This window comes from Plodia interpunctella, chromosome 19 (assembly GCF_027563975.2).
Source record: "Plodia interpunctella isolate USDA-ARS_2022_Savannah chromosome 19, ilPloInte3.2, whole genome shotgun sequence".
NCBI lineage: Eukaryota > Metazoa > Arthropoda > Insecta > Lepidoptera > Pyralidae > Plodia > Plodia interpunctella.
Window position 1 is genome coordinate 6,975,609 of NC_071312.1, and position 18,407 is coordinate 6,994,015.

Sequence of the window (18,407 nt, forward strand, 5' to 3'; positions counted from 1 at the left end):
ACTTTACCACTGCGCCACCGAGGTCGTCACCAAGTTCCTTTATCGAACGTGGCATGATTTGTGAATTTTATTTTTATGTAATTTGCGCTTATTTATTTACCAATTCAATCAATATTTGATTATACTCTTCTAGATATGGAGTATGGCTGATGGTGGGCCTCTGCACACCGAACCCCGATACTCCAGATGAAGTTTTGGGACGTCTACTCTCAGTCCTATTCCACTGGTTCCACGTCACTTCTTTCTCGTATACAGGTAATATTGTTGATAGTGCGGCGATGAAATAACATGTCGCAGCCATATTGTATAATCAGTCGTTTTGTAAAACTGCAATCGAACTTACGTTTCAACTTTGACGACATTCCAATCGAATAATATACGAGACCTCATACTACCTCGAGCAAAGCGAAAAAGTTTATCGTTATGGTAACCTACACGATATTTACTTACGAACAAGTTACATCCCGACGGATTGTTGACATGAAATGAATTTATTATCATATGTAAATTAATTATCATCATAAATCGACTTATTAATAAATAAGTCTGAAATAAATAAATTAATTTAATTTAATTTCGACAATTCTTTTTATTTATTTCGGACTTACGTCTGAAATAAATAAATACCAATATATAAAACTTATTGGACTGCGCAAAGAAGTGCAAATAAAAAGTAGCCTTAAGGTTACTGTAATAAGGTTAATTTTCAGGTGAAACAGCGACGATGGTGGAGAAGCTAAAATGTTCCCATGTTTGCGGCTGGTTGCGCGGCATCGCGCAGACCCACCGCATGGTGCTAGTGTCGTGTCTGTTGCCGCACCCACCGCATTACACCAGGCAGGTATGCCTTGTTCTATGTCATATGTGGCCGGCCAAATCAAAAGGGACCTTATGGCGGCTGGCACTTAGGTCTTTATTGCCGTTGTTTGAATACAAAACAACGGCAATAATGGTGTAAGTGCCATAAGATCCCTTTTGATTTGGACGGCTACATATATTTAAGTTTACATTAGAGAAAAGTCGGCCCGTCCCGGCTTCGCTCATGTAAAAATATAATAAACTAGCTACGCTCCGCGGTTTCGCTCCCGTGAGAATTTCGGGATGAAAAGTACCCTATGTGTAATTCAAGGTTATATTCTACCCGTGTACCAAATTTCATAATAATCCGTCCAGTAGATTTTGCATGAAAGAGTGACAAACATACATCCTCACAAGCTTTCGCATTTACAATATTAGTAGGATTATTATACAACTGAACCTTCCCCAAGAATCACACTCTCTATTGGTGAAAACCGCATGAAAATCCGTTCAGTATTTGAGTTTATCGCGAGCAGACAGACAGGCAAACGCCGCGGCAGAGGACTTTGTTTTATAATATGAAAGGATTATTTATTGAAATAATAACAATTAAATTGTAAAAAAACAGGCTGGCCACTGGGACAACCTCGCTTCAAAAGCGCATCATCTCAAAGACGGACTCAACAGGTACGCATATTATTTTCTCTCTTCTTTATAAGCCCTACTTCGCCGCACACTAGCGCCATCTTCGCATTTTTGTCAATTTATTTTATTTATTAGCGAAAAATGAAATAGCGATTGATTACAAATTAAAGGAACTGAAAATGTCCGTGTTAGAATACTGTGATTTCATTGTGTATTGATTTAGTCAATAGTATTTAGTAATAGTTATTTCAAAATAAAATAAAATATAATATAATATTAATAAAAACTATAATATTTCAAAATAAAATCCTTTATCTAGTGTGGCATAATTTGTCAAAATACTTTTATACTATTATTACGGTGGCGCTAGTGTGCGCGTATGGAACCTCTAATGTTCTTAACATTTTACAATCTTTTATTCATCTTGCTCTGTTGCAATGTAATTTTGACCCACTTTCCAACGTCCGATTCCTTTTCAACAGTTAACTGCGTGGACATGATTTTTGTCAAACATTGAATGCAATAAGATCACACTTATGACAATAAAAACTTGTCAAAAAAATATTAAATAATTTTCATACTTCCCATCGTGTAATCTTGTCAATGTTTATTTAATTTTCAGATTATACTGCTTGATACCGTACGGAATAATTACCCAATCGATATGGGATTATATCATGCCCGCTTGGATGGAAGCCATCTGTACGGATGTGCCAGAAAAGGAACTAATGGAACTAAAAGTCCCCCTAGCGAAGATTCTAGAACCGGATGGCAGCATGGTGGGGGTAGACGAACGCAACCTGTACAACTTCGCTGTGCTCAAAGTGTCCGATTCTCCAAAGCCTGAGACTGTACTGCCGGTTTTGGAGTGGTTCCAGGTACGGTCGGCAGCGAAAGTCCAGTAATTTTAATTCTTGGGAATAAGGTTCAAAATGTATACAGGGTTACTAGTATCTAATGCATATCATTCCAAAGGCGCATAAAGTACATAGAGACAAACATCTTTTGTTCTACGACTTTTGTCTTTTCTATGAAACGTTACCTTTATGTACGATTCCGCTTCATAACGCTACAGTACCTGTCTCGTGTTGCGTGGCTATTACATAGAGTTAAGATGTGTAAGATCGCAAATTAGATTGTTTTTATTTATGAAAAAAAAAACTACCGAATCATGAAAAGTCTTCTTTTGATGTACCCAAGTAGGCTTTAGGAGGTTTTGCGTTTGATTTTGTATACGTATGACCGGACTTTAACAGAGGATAATACATCTCAAATTCTTTTTATCAGATCCAAAAAGCTCGTTATGTACCTTGTGTCTTTTTAATAAGGTGCAAAAATGCCTACTTAATCAGCATATTTTTTTATTGTATTATGAAGGATTATATGTCCAGTTACTAACATACAATCGCTTCTGTCTTGTTCATACCTAATCATTTCACTACAGGATATATATAGCTATCATTAAAAATATTTTAAATATAGGAAAAAAATACTTTATTTCATAATGTATTAGCGAACTGAACTCTGCGTGGCTTCTTAATCTGCTATTGTATATATTATATAAATGATTTATAAAAATAAAGTTTTAAAAAATATACATATACTCAGTTCAATTTATTATAGATAAAACATATATTTGTTACAGACGATATCAATGTTAGAAGTGAAAATCCCTCTGAATCAGCTGTTTGATTTGTTCAGCCACTGCGTTGTTAACCTCCCTGAGAAAGTGATAAAACCCCCGGCGGGTAAGTTAACTTTTACCTAATACAACTAGCTGTTGCCCGCGACTTCGCCCGCGTAAATTTTCACATGGGAACAGTTATTTTTCCGGGGTAAAAAGAACCCTATGTCCTTATACTAGGTATAAACAACATCTGTAAAATTTCAAGAGGATTGGTTGAGCATATGAAATAAACAAACAAACTTACTTTCGTATTTATAATATTTTGCGTTCCGGAACTTCGTCCTCGTGGGAATATTAGAATAAAAATACCTTATGTCTCTCAGGAATAGTAGTAGCTTCCTACTGGTAAAATTATTTTAGAATCGGTTCAGTATTTCCAAACATTTCCTCTGTTTTTGTCTCTTTCTGTGTTTGATTATTTGAACAATAATAATAGTGAATTATAATTAAAATAACCTATAACAATGCATGTGGCGCGTCCAGAGTATAACTTACTTATTTTTATGATTATTAAAAAAAATATTGTTTAATTATTACAACTATTTTACAGACACTACAAAGTCATGGGACTCCAAAGATTCTCCGTCGTCTACTGATAAGGAGAAGAAAGAGAAAGATGATGAAATGAAACCGCAAAACTTGACATGCTGCATTCTTATGCTTGATATATTACTCAAACAGGTGATTTACTTTGCACTATAATATTTATGTTTTGATATCTGAACACCCCATTTTGATAGTAAAATGAAATATGGGTGGGTTCGACTCTTAGTGGCTGCGGAAGCCACTAAGGAAATTGCTCAGACGAGAAAGAATGTATAAATATAATTAATGTTAGCAACAATTATATTTCACACTACTTGTGGGTACCTATTTAATAGCCTTGTCAAAAGTAAACTTGTATATTCATCAGCCATTTAATAATTGAGATCACACCGCTGCCACCAAATAGTATAACAGAACTACATATTATATATTACTTCCAGTAATATAAGACAACATAATGTTTTTATATTTCCATACTTATCAACATGTGTGTAAGTATCAAATAAAGTATTTCAACTTTCATTTTTATCGAGTGTACTCAGATCTTATTCAAGTCACCTAAAGGCACCTGATATGATTTTACGACTACTAGAACTACTCGCCCAGTCCACTCAATCACGTCAATCTATGTGCAGGTTTCCTCATTATGTTTTTCTTCATCTGAAGCACGTGTCGACCTATCAAAACCATTACATATTAGTCCAGATTGGTATACAAACACAAGCGGCACGAGTAGGATTCGTCCTTATTTTTACTAGGATTTAATTTTTACCGCCAATATTAAATAAATATATCAGGACAAATCACACAGATGGGATACTAACTCAAATATACTATATTTTTATAACAAATACATATTATCATAGATAAACATCCAAAAAGATCATTTTCCATCATGACCCGACCGGGAATCGAACCCGGGACCTCTCGCAAGCGCCACCGAGGTCGTCGTATATCAATGTTACAATGTTTATTTTCATTTATCAGATGGAGTTACAACAGCGCCGCATCAACAGTCAGAATGTAAGCAGCGAGGCGACGAAACTTTTGCGGTTGATGTTGAAATCGAACCAAATGAATACTGTTGAACACGGTTGGTACTGTTACTATTAATTAGTATTGTTTTTTACCCTGTATTATGTGTCCCACTGCTGGGCAAATGCCTCCCCTTGTGTTTTCCAAAGATATCGTGAGCAATAAGTTGCCAACCACGTTGAAACTTGTCTAAATGTCTAAATCATCCCGCGATCTTGTTCGTGGTCTACCTCGACGCCTGCGCCCTTCGGAAACCCAAGTAGAAATTATTTTTGACTATGACAAAACTAGTTTCCATAAACTATGTAAAACCATGTAATGGTTTAGTTCTAGGCGCTGCAAATTCGCTTTAACAAAAAAAAAGAAAAACTTATCGATATTAAAATCATCTGTGCGAAAACTATTCATTCGGTTTTTCAACAGTGAATATACTAAATATTTAGTATCTAGTAGAGCGTTTGTAGATTTGCCATCAACACCCAAAAAAGAAGTACTGTTACTGTAATGACTGTTCTTTGCTTCATCATTATTTTTTTTTTCAGAGAAAGGTCACTTAAAAAATAATATTTTGATGCGAAAATAAAAAAGACTAAAAGACAAATATGGCGTAACCGTTCTTGGAAATATCTAACAGTTCATACAAATCACACATCTCATACAATTCTGAAATATATGCGTTTTAAATACATGCACACGATGAGGGATAATTTATATTAGCGTTCTGTCCCGTTTCTTCTCACCACGTTAATTATATATTTTTTATTATTATCCAGCGTGGTGCGCCGCCGAAGGCGCCTGTGGATATTGTAAGGCTGCAGCCTTGTGGCATCAATTGTGTGTGATGTTGGTGCGAGCGCTCGTGATCGACACTCATGCGAATAGAGAGGTAATATACACTTTCACAATAGGCAAATATATTTAAATTATGCACAAGTATTATATCGCGCACGTATTTTTTTATACTTTTTCGGACGTTTCGAACCGCGTTACTACGAATCGTTGTCACCGAGCGATTGATTAAGCGAGCTACTGCTCCGATGGAATATAATAAAATGAGAAAGATTATTTAAATTTTCGTGTTTCATTATTATTATCTAGATAAATGCACAGGTATTACCCGCGTAATTTATGCAGATAAAAACATATTTTAAACAAGAGAAACAGTCTGTCAAGAAAGCGAAGAAAATGACGAGCTAAATTTTTGGCATTGTAATAGATAATAAGATGGATGACAAACATCAAATGTTTCCAGCCAAACAAGATATGGCAACCTCATTTAATCGGGAGATATTACCTATTATAAGTCATGGATACACTAGGGGACTATCTGCTATTTCAGTCGAGTCGATGGTAATGCACGAGGTAGAGTGATATGTTGCGCGTTAAATGTCGCGTAGTGTACTCATAGCCTAGATCAACTAGTCGTTCGCCGCGATATAATTTTACAAAATAGTGAATATTTCAAAAAACGACTGAACAGATTTTGATGCCGAACGAACTTAAAAATTCTATTGGCATATCCCACATGACTTGTAATTTTCATCAAAATCGGACCAACGGTTCGAAAGTTATCGCGTCACAAACATATATACGAAAAATGTATTTTTGCCCCAAGTGGGTCAATAAAACGATATCACCCGACAGCCGTCCCTAGACGACATGTGGTCCGACACGAACCCGAGGAATAAGAACCAGTCGGAAGACGAGCGCAGCAAGTCCGGGGGCGCCGGGGACACGGCCGCGGCGGGGGACGCGCTGCTGTCGCTGGCGGCCGGCGACCGCGCCGCGCTCGGCGGCGTGCTCGTGCACATGCCGCATGTGAGTATGTTGTGCGCCCGGGGGGCGGGGGACTCACTCTCTTGCGTTACTGAGTGACTGACTGACTGAGTGAAGGTTCCTAGGACAGTGTAGGGGAGCACTAAGAACGGATTTTATGTAATTCCCACGGGAATCTGATTTTTACTCACATACGAAGTTGTGGTTGTACAAATCAATTGGATCAATATGGTTGTTACAACTTATTCGTTTACCTCTTGAAGTGCATTTATAATAACAAATGACTTTAGAATATTTATTATATATTTTCTGGATGACAAGGAGTGAATGATAAAAATAATTAATTATTAAATAGATAATGTTTATATTGATATGAGATTGAGTCCCCTCAGTTAAATCAAAGTCTTTCCAAACTCGAGCGAAGTAGTTAGCTTTTCTTAACGTCCGTTACGTCGCGTGGAAACGCGGCGGCTTATGTCCGTCTCAGTTACAAATCTTACGTGCCAAAGAGATGGACGAATCCAACACGGATCCCCTATTTCTGTCACACGTAAGCTTTGTGAATGAGACGGGTAGAAACCGCCGCGCACGCCCATTCGAGGCAGCGTACGCGTTATTGTTGATAGTTCGTAATTTCATTTTGAGCAGCGTTTGAAACACAACATTAATATAATTATTAATATAACCTATAATTTTTCTATATATAAGTGGTGCATTAAAGAGTTCAATCTATCATTATTATGCACGAGTGTAATTTTTCATCCAATGGTCTAGATGCAAAATACTCTTATGAAATTACGGACATCGCTGTAGTTAAATATTTTCGAAATTATTAATCTTTTATTATAGATCCCTTCATTCTTTTTGAAACTGAGTTGAAATCGTGTAATAGACACTTGGAGTAAATAAAAAAAAAGGCACATAATAATATTTTTGTGAAAATGTCCGACATTTTACACGACATCAACTCAAGAAACTTCCATCAAAATTCTGTTAGACGCTCGAGTTAATAAATATTTTCGTTCATTTTGAAACACGCCCGCCCGCCGATATTTACATTGTTTTGTTTCTCACTAGCAATCTCCTTTCCGAAATGTGGAGTACTGGACTTTGTTTTTATTGTGCTTATAATAAATTGGTGTTTGATGTTACTAATTTATATTTAGATATTAACAGATTTCTAGATCTAAGAATCCAGGGGCTAACATGAAATATAAAACAGGTAGCACGTCATTCCGTCCACATGTTCTATTGATTTATTTATCAGTTTATGTACATAAGAAACTAAAAATCTAGATTACATTATAAAAATGCTTATATGCCTACTTATTTCAAATGATATCTCTTCTAGTAGACCCGTGAGAGTTCTATCTATTTTTACACGATGCGTACGAAGTTATGAGAAGTATTTGGACGTTAGTAACGTGCTACGAGTTAGTATATTTTATGATAGGCCTTCTGTGTCTTACTTACTAGCTTGAAAATTTGCTAGTTTACTCGAGACAGCGAAGTGACGTATTGATATCAGATTTTCCGATTGATCGATGATTTTTATTATATCGGAATTCTTGAAATTTTCTCACTTTCATCTCAAGAAGTAGATAATAATATAAATAGAGATGGAAGGAAGAAAGAATATTTATTGGGATTTTATTTACTCTAACTTAATATAGTAAATAAAATCACATTTTGATGTTGTCTATACTGCCGTCAAATAGAAAAAAGATTCGTCAACATTAAATATAAGATTAATACATATTCGGAATCAAAACAATTCCAAATACATATTATATATTACACATTTAAAAAAGTTTATTTTTCATTATGACGTCAGTATAAATGGGTAGAATTAGTTATCTGTTGCATGTGTGCCAGTACTCCACTGCTAGCATCGCTGTGTACAATCTATAATAGATGTATAGTTTGTTCATTTCATGCAACTCTCCCTAATAAGCGACTTCGGGTCGGACCCCACCCTGACTAAGTCGTCCGGCGACACGCAAGTATGTCTGTCTCTTTCCCTTGGCTTTGTCATTTTGTTTCGATCTTCTTTTTTTTAAGCCGATATTACACTAACGTAAATAAATAAAAGCAAACAGATAGGTCGAATGGGCGAAAATTTACGATTTCAACTAATTAAGACATAGACAGTAAGAGACAAAAGACATAATAGATCGCGATGTAAAAATCATATTTTATTTGTTGCTTGAATTTCCTGGACAAATATGATATATTTCTTCAATATACTTTATTGAGACAAATCGCCTCGACGCTTGAATATCAAATATTTGAACGTATATGGCGGTGTAAAGATTATACAGGACACTATAATAATCATATTTAATATTTTCGCGTCGAGTCGAATTGCACCGCTTTGTCTTAATGAGGACAACTCGTTAGTTCCAATAATTAATATTTTTAAATTGAAATAATTTAGCGAAATATTGGCTATTTCATCTTTTACGAATTCATTGCTCTATCTACATAAATATAATTACAAGTTGTATTTATTTTATTATAGTTTTTAAAACAGTAAATTATTATTTTTTTCCTTATATTTAGATGTAGAAACAGTGAGTTCAAGCTTTTTATGATTTTAATTGAATGATGATTTTCGTGACCACTGACCACATGTTTCATGAGAATGATCTGTTTTATCCTTCAAAAGTAGTAAGTGTTAGATAAATGAATGTTAAATGTTTCATCACATCATTATTAAATGTATATTTGAATTTAAAATGAGCTATTTGTGTTGCTGAACCGCACTATATTATGTTTTCGATCGAAGTATTGATTTGAGAATAAGAATGAAATATTATTCATGCTTCCAGCAGTAATGAAGATAAATATGAACATTTTATTTTCATTAGTATTTGTTTTTGTTTATAATATTTTATGAAATATTTAAGGAGCCAATGAACTGTTTTTTTATATTTGCAACGTTTATTCAACTGTCGTCCATATTTTTCTTCACTGCTCCTACAAGTATTCTGCTCTTAAAAGCAAAAGTATCTTGAGATGTGCCAATATTTCTCTATACGTCAACGTTTATCCATAGATAATGACAGCTACAGTGGAAACCATAACAGAGCAGCTCGATATGGCGGTGTCGCTGCCACCAAGTGAACAGCCACCAATGGCCACCGCACACACCATCACCCTGACTGACACTGACGTGGCCACCGCCACCGCAGACGTGAGTACTTCCAAGTAGATATAACCTCTAACATTGGAGATCCAGTAGATAATGACAGCTACTGTAGAGACCATAACAGAGCAGCTCTCCACCAAGTGATCAGCCTGACTGACACTGACAGTACATCAAAGTAGATATACGAGCGTCGTGGCCTTTTACGGCTTAGATCTAGATTAGATCAGCAAGTTGAGGGAGACAAAAGATTCAAGAGAAAGTCCTAAGTCATATCAGATTCCTGTAGACAACATGAATAAAAGTGTGATACCGATGTTAGTAATAACATTTGATAGAAAGAAGAATAAAAGAATAAATAATTATATTATGTTTTTATGTACCAGTTAATTGATTTTAGCTTGTATTAGGTAAGTTTTTCTATTTATAATTAAGGCCACCATGTTTACGTTATTCTGTTTGTTTGGGCAATAGAGTTACAAATAAATATCACCTGTTGGTTAGGTATCTACACCAAATCTGCTCGGTGACCACGAAGCGACAGCAGAATCTGTAGAAGACGATATGACAAATTTCTGGCCTACATCTGCTGGGAAATTTCACTTCTGCATAGACGAGCTGCCTCAGGAGTTGCAATACATTCACCAATTGCTTCAGGTAGGATTATGTGGACTTTATCTGTTTAGTCAGTAATATTGAGGTCCAAAGCTCTTTTTCAATTGGAGCTCTCCATATCCTTTCATGAATGTTGTATAAGGCTGCTAAGGGATAAAATGCCTGGACAGCTTGATCCTTCACGATTCGATGAGAGGATATGGAATGATGCTATTCTAAGGCGGAATCACTCACCACAAGAAAATGTTGACAATATTCTGGGCGTATTCGGTACATGTAAAATAAATATAAATATATTAGGACAAACCACACAGATTGAGCTAGCCCCAAGGTAAGTTCGAGACTTGTGTTATGGGATACTAACTCAACGATACTATATTTTATAACAAATACATATATAGATAAACATCCAAGACCCGGGCCAATCAGAAAAAGATCGTTTTCCATTATGACCCGACCGGGGATCGAACCCGGGACCTCTCGGTTCAATGGCAAGAACTTTACCACTGCGCCACCGAGGTCGTCAAAGTCAAGTCAATTTACGAAAATGTATTTTCTTCTAAACATGTTTGTTATATATGTAAATAGCATTCACCTCGTATATATATATCTTTTTGCTTAGTTAATATAACATGTAGGCTTAGCTCTTTCTTTTAACACAAATATGTATATTATACTTTTTTTTTTTTGCAAATAATTTCTTTTTCATGAGTCTTGAGTGTTTTTATGTGCCTTCAAAACAATTATTAGACCAAAAGTAACGTGACATATAGAAATTATAATTAAAATACACGGGACCACTCATACACGTGTGGTTTGGCCGACTAGTTTCTAACTAGTTAGCACGTGTATTAGTGGTCCCGTATATTTTTATTATATCAAATCAACTGGATTATTTATCGAATGGATTTTCGGAACGGCTCGACGGTATTCAACCAGTATGTGACCAGGCTGACCGCTCTGTCGGTGCTATACAATCCATGGTTTTCCTGCTGTCCTGCCCCATAGCCTGCTCTCTGGACGCCGACAACAGAGGGATCAGCGTGGCCACATTTTTATGTCGTATGCTGTGTCTAATCCATAAGGGCGGAAATACACATGTAAGCTATTTACAAGTATGTTTGTGTAACTGGCACAGGCGTTTACATTTGCAAGCTAAATTTGCAAGTGACTGACAAACAACGCATAGCCGAAACTACTGGGCGTAGAAAGCTGAAATTTGGTGTGTAGGTTCCCACGACAGTGTAGGAGAGCACTTAGAAGGGATTTCCTAAAATTACCACGGGAAATGGATTTTTGCTCACATACGAAGTTGTGAGCAAAAGCTAGTTTAATATAAAAATTGATATGAAAAAGTGCCTGTGAAGGTCTAATTTCTGAATAAATGATTTGAATTTGAATTTAGTGTATAGTCATTCCAGTAGCTTGTATGCTGGTTGCTACGGTGTGTGCAAGCTACATGCATGTGTATTTCCGTCTCGAGGGGATAAATAAATGAAACTATCAAAGTTTTTGTGAACAGTCGTGATTGCCAGGCATGATCAAGTCTATGGCTTTTTGAGCTCTGCGTCGGTGGTTAAAAATCTCTTTTCTCTAGCTATCATGCCCTAATGATACGTCTCTATGTATCTTTATGGCATTGTAGCTTGAGCGAAGGGATCTTCGGATGGATTCCACATGATTATCAAATAATTTCTGGTACTTGGTATTCATAAAAAATGTTTTCCAGGATCAACTATTCTACCAGTCCTTTATTTCTGTTAACTATATTATTTACCACCATTGCCAGGAATGTGCGCAATATGTCTATAATAATCCTGTTCCTACCATCTAAGTCACATTTAGTTCCAATGTTTTCATAATTTGTTCTTTTTAAGTGAGACTTTAGCTGAAAAGGGAAGGTGTGTCTTTCTCTTTCCATCTCTTTCCCTCCTCTGATTAGAGCATTTTCCTGATTCCTCCTGGACTCCGACGCTCAATTCCTCAGACAACGAGCGTCAGAGTCTAGGCTCCTACTTTTTATCTTCTACTCCTTTCCCTGTGTGATTCATTTTATTTAAATATTAGTCTTTTCAATTATACACTCAATATTTCGTTAATTAACGTCAACTTCTATTTCTAGGAACTCAAAAGCACCTCCCGACCAGATGTGCTATATCATTTGCTGCAATGTCTCCAAGTGTTAGTATTGAATGCGGATTGCCTGGCCGAGCATAGGGGCTTCCTTATTTGGTGCCAGGAGAATCTGCTTATAGACAAGTAAGTCCACATCATAATATCCAGTACAGAATGAAAGATAGATAGATCGTTTATTCCTTAGAACATGGTGATACAGAGTTGTTAAAAGAGTAAGATACAGCATACTCTGCCAATTAGGCGGAGAAGTTGACATTAGAGTAAGAAATCAAAAAATCAAAATCAAATCATTTATTCAGAAATTAGGCCTTCACAGGCACTTTTTCACGTCATAATCTAAATTAAATGATGTTTACCAAAGCTACAAACTACTAGCATTTCGGAACGACTACTGCTGAGAAGAAATGCCGAAAGAAACTCATTCAAACAGTGTTGGTCCCTATTATGCCAGAAGGGCTTACCATTTTTTAAATATAAATTTATGTATATTTTTTTATCAGTAATATAACATGTAAGTACATAATAAAGTACATGGTCAAGACTTACACATGGAACATTATGATCTTAAGGATCGTTGTACTGGGAGCGAAAGAAAAATATTTGCCAGCTGCTTTTCCTCCCGCGCAGATTGTAAAAATCAATCAAGGGCAATTGGCATCATTCCTCCAATAAACCAGCCATAGAGCTAAACATAACCTTTGAAATTCGCTTCTCTTGCCTCTGTCTACCCCCTAAGGAACAGCAAAGTAAAACGTGACCCACCAACTGTAAGTTCGTATTTCAACACGAAGACAATGAAACGCCAAGATGAATGGCAAATTATTTACTGTTGTTATCCCTTTCTAGCCTATGGAACGTGTGTAACGCATCCCACTCGCACATCTGTTCGGTCGCTGTGCCTATTCTGCTACACTGTGTTACATTAGCGGGTATGTTCTTTGTCGTTTTCATCGTTTTTTTTAATAAATGCCTTCACTGAAGACAGGTAAAAAAAACTAAGCTAAAAAAAGTGAAATTAAATAACAGCTTTTAAATTAATAAAACTGGCTAGCATGTTTTTTTTCTGAATAATATAAAATAAAAATAAATTTATTGATAGTGTTTCTTACAACTAAGTTACAAAATATACAACTATTATGTGTACAAACCCGCAAAATTGTAATGGTATCGACAGCGTCGTATGGATATCGATAGTTTATATAATATAATATGTCTTTATTCATGTTTCTTAAATAAAAGTTATACAACAGATATATACATAGAATATATATAGCGCCTCTATCGTACTTAAAAGGAACTAAATAAAAAATTTCCACATTCATTTTGACGCTTTCAATAAATACGTTCTTTTATCTCATAATCATAATTATCGCTGTGAGCAACCTAGTATTTTTATTGCTATGTTTGGCCACCAGGTGGTGCTGATGTGTTCTGCAACTTGATACGCGATCAGTTCCACCATCACGACGAACGCGTCAGGTTCACAGCCACCGAGCGGGTCACCATCATAATACGGTAGGTGAAATATAATTGGTATTAATCAATTTGGGGCAAAAATATTTTTTTTATATGTATGTTTCGAACGCGATAACTTTTGAACCGTTGCTCCGATTGTAATGAAATTTAAAAGGTATGTAGGATCTGTCAATGGAATTTTTAAGTTTGTGTGGCAACAAAATCGATTAAGTAGTTTTTGAAATATTCACAGTCTAGGCTATTAATAGGTCTAAGTTCGCGGCGAACAACTAGTTTATCATATCAAGGTTATTCTCTCATGTAACAAATTTCATAACAATCGGTTCAATAGATTTTGCGTGAAAGAGTAACAAACATACACACATCTCCACAAACTGTCGCATCTATAATATTAGTAGGATACAGACGTTTGTTGTTTTTAAAAGTCTCTTTGTTTATATTGCGCACTGAATTAATAAATTTGTAATTATTTATTAATTTTATAATTGTTTTAATTGAATTATTATTATTATTATTTGAATTTAATTTTTATTATTATATTTACTAACCATAGATATAAGTGTTACTAACAAATATGAGCCATGGTTACTTAAAGAAATTATTCATTCATTCATTCAATAAAGAGTTAATTAATAAAGCTAAAATGTTTTCAGCTTTATGGACGGGTCTCCAATCAAGACAAGTCTGCCTCTCCAAACGGCATTGGCTACTGCGTTCTGTTATTTGATATCCAGCATGGACGATATAAATGTGTACGTCGCGCAACGAGCCACTTTATATATTGGCACTATACATGACAACGCTGTTGAGGTATCAGCATTTTAAACTTAAATAATGATATGAAAATGTCAGATTGATACAAACTAATGTGGCACGTGTTGGGCTCGAACCCGAGGCCTTTTGGTTTACAGACGGGCGCATTAACCACTAGAACACCGGATAGATTTTTTTTTCTCCATAGATCGGCCACTACAATATATTACTCAACAGTCAGTGTGTAAAGAGTAAAAAATAAATAAGACCGCTGTGCAGTTTTTGTTAGCAACACTGGGTGTTTATCAACCAATCTTGACTATTCCATTTGAAATTGCAATTGCAAAAAATTTTGTTTGTTAAAAATCTATTTTCTACTTCATATAGACAGTATGTAGTTATGCTTCTTGATTGGTGCCAGTGGGAATTTCGGGATAAAGATCCTCATGGGCATTGGTTAAAACGAAATAAGATTTGTTTATAATATTCTTTTCTTAATTATTCTCGAAAATGTCGTAAAGCACTCCGAAGAAAATATTCGATCTGTTGTGTGCTTGCATTCCTCAATAGAATAGTGTAGTTTTAACTCTGTACAAAAAATAATTGCGCTTACACATTGTTCACCTTTCAAAAAAAAGGAGATATTAAAAATAATAAATATGACGTCACTCGTTCTTACATATCGTTATTACTCGATATTATATACAAGCCTCTTGAACATTTTTGTTTCTGGTATTATGAATTACACACATATAATGTGATAATCTATACCAATTACACACATAACGTGATGCGTCCCTATTTGAAATAAAATGAAATGAAATTTATTAAATAAATAAAACTTTGCTACATTGCTTATATAATTGGTCCCACACTAGGCAACAGCCATGTTTGTCTATTGTTTTCTTTTATTTCAGTTCTAGGCTGTTTATAACTTTTTAATTTACAAAACAAGAATCTGTAATTGGCATTAAGTTTAACCCTGTAAGATAAAATGTAATTTTTGTTCAAGTGCTGTTGATTCTATGATAAATAAATAAAAAAAAATGAAAAAAAAAATGCAATTTGACTTGTTATTCAATATTCATTACTTGATAGCGTTCGGCCTGTGATAGTGGCGGTTAAGTCACTCTCACAATGGTCAGTCATTGGATAGGTGACCTAACATGTATTATCTTGAACTCCTCCGTGGTTTGCAAGTCACGTTAAACTGTTGGTCTCGCTTGTATTTGCAGTCGTTAAAACCGGCGAGAAATAGAAGGGGTTGGAAACAAAGAGGGAAGGCTTTTGCCCAGCAGTGGGACCTGAGAGCTACATAAAAAAAAACTGGCCAATTGGCCCGCGTGTGTCATGCTTTTGGCCTATATTTATTATCCATCTACAAGGAAGACCTGTGCCCCAGCAGTGGGGACGATTAAGTGGGGCTGTTGATGATGATGATGCCGACGTTGATGAAGATGATAAGCACCTATTTACAGCTATTCTTGAATATCCTAAAATTTGAATTCTTTTTCAGTTACTCCTATACTGTCTGGAGACTCAATTCGACCTGGTCATAGTCGACCGGCCAATGGTTCTGCAATCCATCTATCAGCTGCATAATACACTAAGCGACCGCCGAATTCTAACGTGGGAGTTCTTTTTGAACCGATTCGAAGCGTTGTTTTTGGAGGCCCAGATCAATTGTAACAAGACTGTAGACTTTTCTAATCTAAGAGGTATGTTTTGTATCTGTACAGTGAATAGCACATAAAGTTACCCTGTATGAACCTCTATTTACATAACTTCTAATAACGGCGAGTTTGCAATGAGTTTTGGTAGATTGATGTGCTGTTTACTGTAAAATTATTAAATTAGTCAAATAAATTAATGTGGCAAACTTATCCATTGATGAGTTTGCTGTGTTTTGTAATCTATGTTTATTTTGTGTTATTATTTTTAATCTTATCACGTCTTACTTTTTTCTTTATATTTGTTTTTTATTTTTTATTTTGACAGGTTTAATTTTATTTCGATGTGGTGTTTTTAGGATGGTAAGTTACTTCAAACCTATTTTTTACGTACCTACTTTTTTTTTACCTATTTTAATTTAAGCAGTCCAGTCAGAGAGAGAGAGAGAGATATTGTGTCATATTTTTATTGACGATAAATATATGACACCATCTCTCTCTGCCTCTCTCTTCTAGCCTTGTCCTATATTTGAATAACTTTAATTAGTTATTATTGATATCACAATAACACATGGTCTAATTGGCTGTTTTGTATTAATCTTCGTTGAAAAAGACAATGAAATAACAATGAAAACTGAATCAAAATTCGTTGTGTGGTTTAAAAGAAGAAAGCTGAATGAGACACGGCGGGCGGCTTTATTGTATATTATGTATATATGGTATACTTTATATACCAATCTGACTCATGTAAAGTAGTTTTCATCTACCACCACTTGCTTCCGGTGAAGGAAAACATCGTGAGGAAACCTGCACACTTGTTGATTATTAACTTGTGTGTGAAATGGAGAAAGCAATTTCAAACCACTCCATTAATAATGCCAAGAAAGTTGTAATGTGTGTTTCTTTCTACGACTATTCTATTGACCACGACCCTCGGCCATGAGGAATACTATGAAGAAGATGTCAAAGTATGTATAATGTGAGCTACATGTGAGTTGTTTGGACTGAAACCAGTGCCTACCACGTCTATGCCAAGATGTTAGAGCGCGATGCACACTGCCCTCAACAACAACACATTCTATTTTGACTTGTCGCTGTTTCAGTTAAATAGTCCAAGCGCACTATATAGTAATACATTCATATACGAACATCCAAGACATGTAGATCAAAACTTCTTCCAGAATTAGTAAGCAGCGAAACAAGCTCGGAGTGGTTCCTATACAAAGTGCGTCGCGCACACGAAGCGCTCAGCGTGTCGGCGCGGGACACCAACGTGAACACGCTCAGCGCCTCCTTTGGAACCAAATGGCCGTACAAGAGGACTATATCTGCGCCCGCGACTATGCCACCTCATCCTGATACTAGACACGGTAAGTCATTGAACATTTCGAGTTATATTCAAATTCAAAATTCTTTATTCAATTTAGGATGATATACATCACTTATTGACGCCAAAAAATTACTTAAACTAAGTCTACTGCCGACTTGCAAAGCGCAGGTGAATAAGAAACAGCGCAACAAACTTCACTGCAGCCTTTTCTCCAAGGACGTCAATTAACAAATGTAGGTCTGGAAAAAGTGGACGTCTCTATAAAATGAACTGAACTTTTATTTATAGTACTAAGAAGGTAAACAGGCGCGATCCACCTGATAGGACACTGCAACCTGCAACACCAGGGACGAAACCAACAGCAACGAGAATCCCGAGTGCACTGCGATTATGGCGTCAACTCTAGCGTCTTTATCTCAATCACACAAGCTTGATTCGCATCATCAACACGATCCTATGGGCGTATTATGCACACTATATAATTACACACATTAGCTAAAATTTTTTTTTTTTCAGAACGCGAGAAGGTGTATTCACGGCAATTCTCAGCGCCCTTGTTGAAACGCAAAACGTCGCGTTTTGGTTTGGGACAACTGCTGACTACGCCACAAACCCTTGGGCCTACGCCCCGTTCTAATAACACTCATGGTAAGATAATCTTCTCTGTATGGCCCAAAGATCGACTACTAGTTAATTTTAGTCGATCTTGGGGCTAACTCAATCAATGTGATACGTCCGTGTATATATTTAATTATTGTATTTATTTAACATACTTGCTAATTAAACATAATA

At 35.8% G+C, this 18,407-nt stretch overlaps 1 protein-coding gene across 5 annotated transcripts in view; it reads left to right on the forward strand.

The window, feature by feature from the left end:
• The window catches only part of unc79 (uncoordinated 79), a 60,339-nt gene that overhangs the window by 15,826 nt on the left and 26,106 nt on the right, over positions 1–18,407 (forward strand). For 3 of the 5 annotated variants that reach the window (XM_053759426.1, XM_053759428.1, XM_053759427.1), the window contains 19 exons: positions 134–255; positions 711–841; positions 1,427–1,485; positions 2,066–2,321; positions 3,089–3,191; positions 3,681–3,811; positions 4,664–4,769; positions 5,485–5,597; positions 6,356–6,529; positions 8,410–8,490; positions 9,546–9,683; positions 10,140–10,292; positions 12,373–12,509; positions 13,233–13,315; positions 13,802–13,901; positions 14,516–14,672; positions 16,132–16,333; positions 17,467–17,655; positions 18,132–18,263. In XM_053759426.1, the coding sequence (XP_053615401.1) occupies positions 134–255; positions 711–841; positions 1,427–1,485; positions 2,066–2,321; positions 3,089–3,191; positions 3,681–3,811; positions 4,664–4,769; positions 5,485–5,597; positions 6,356–6,529; positions 8,410–8,490; positions 9,546–9,683; positions 10,140–10,292; positions 12,373–12,509; positions 13,233–13,315; positions 13,802–13,901; positions 14,516–14,672; positions 16,132–16,333; positions 17,467–17,655; positions 18,132–18,263 (2,567 nt within the window). Of the gene's footprint in view, positions 1–133; positions 256–710; positions 842–1,426; positions 1,486–2,065; positions 2,322–3,088; positions 3,192–3,680; positions 3,812–4,663; positions 4,770–5,484; positions 5,598–6,355; positions 6,530–8,409; positions 8,491–9,545; positions 9,684–10,139; positions 10,293–12,372; positions 12,510–13,232; positions 13,316–13,801; positions 13,902–14,515; positions 14,673–16,131; positions 16,334–17,466; positions 17,656–18,131; positions 18,264–18,407 lie in introns of those variants that run through there. The other 2 variants (XM_053759430.1, XM_053759429.1) reach the window with 2 other exon arrangements.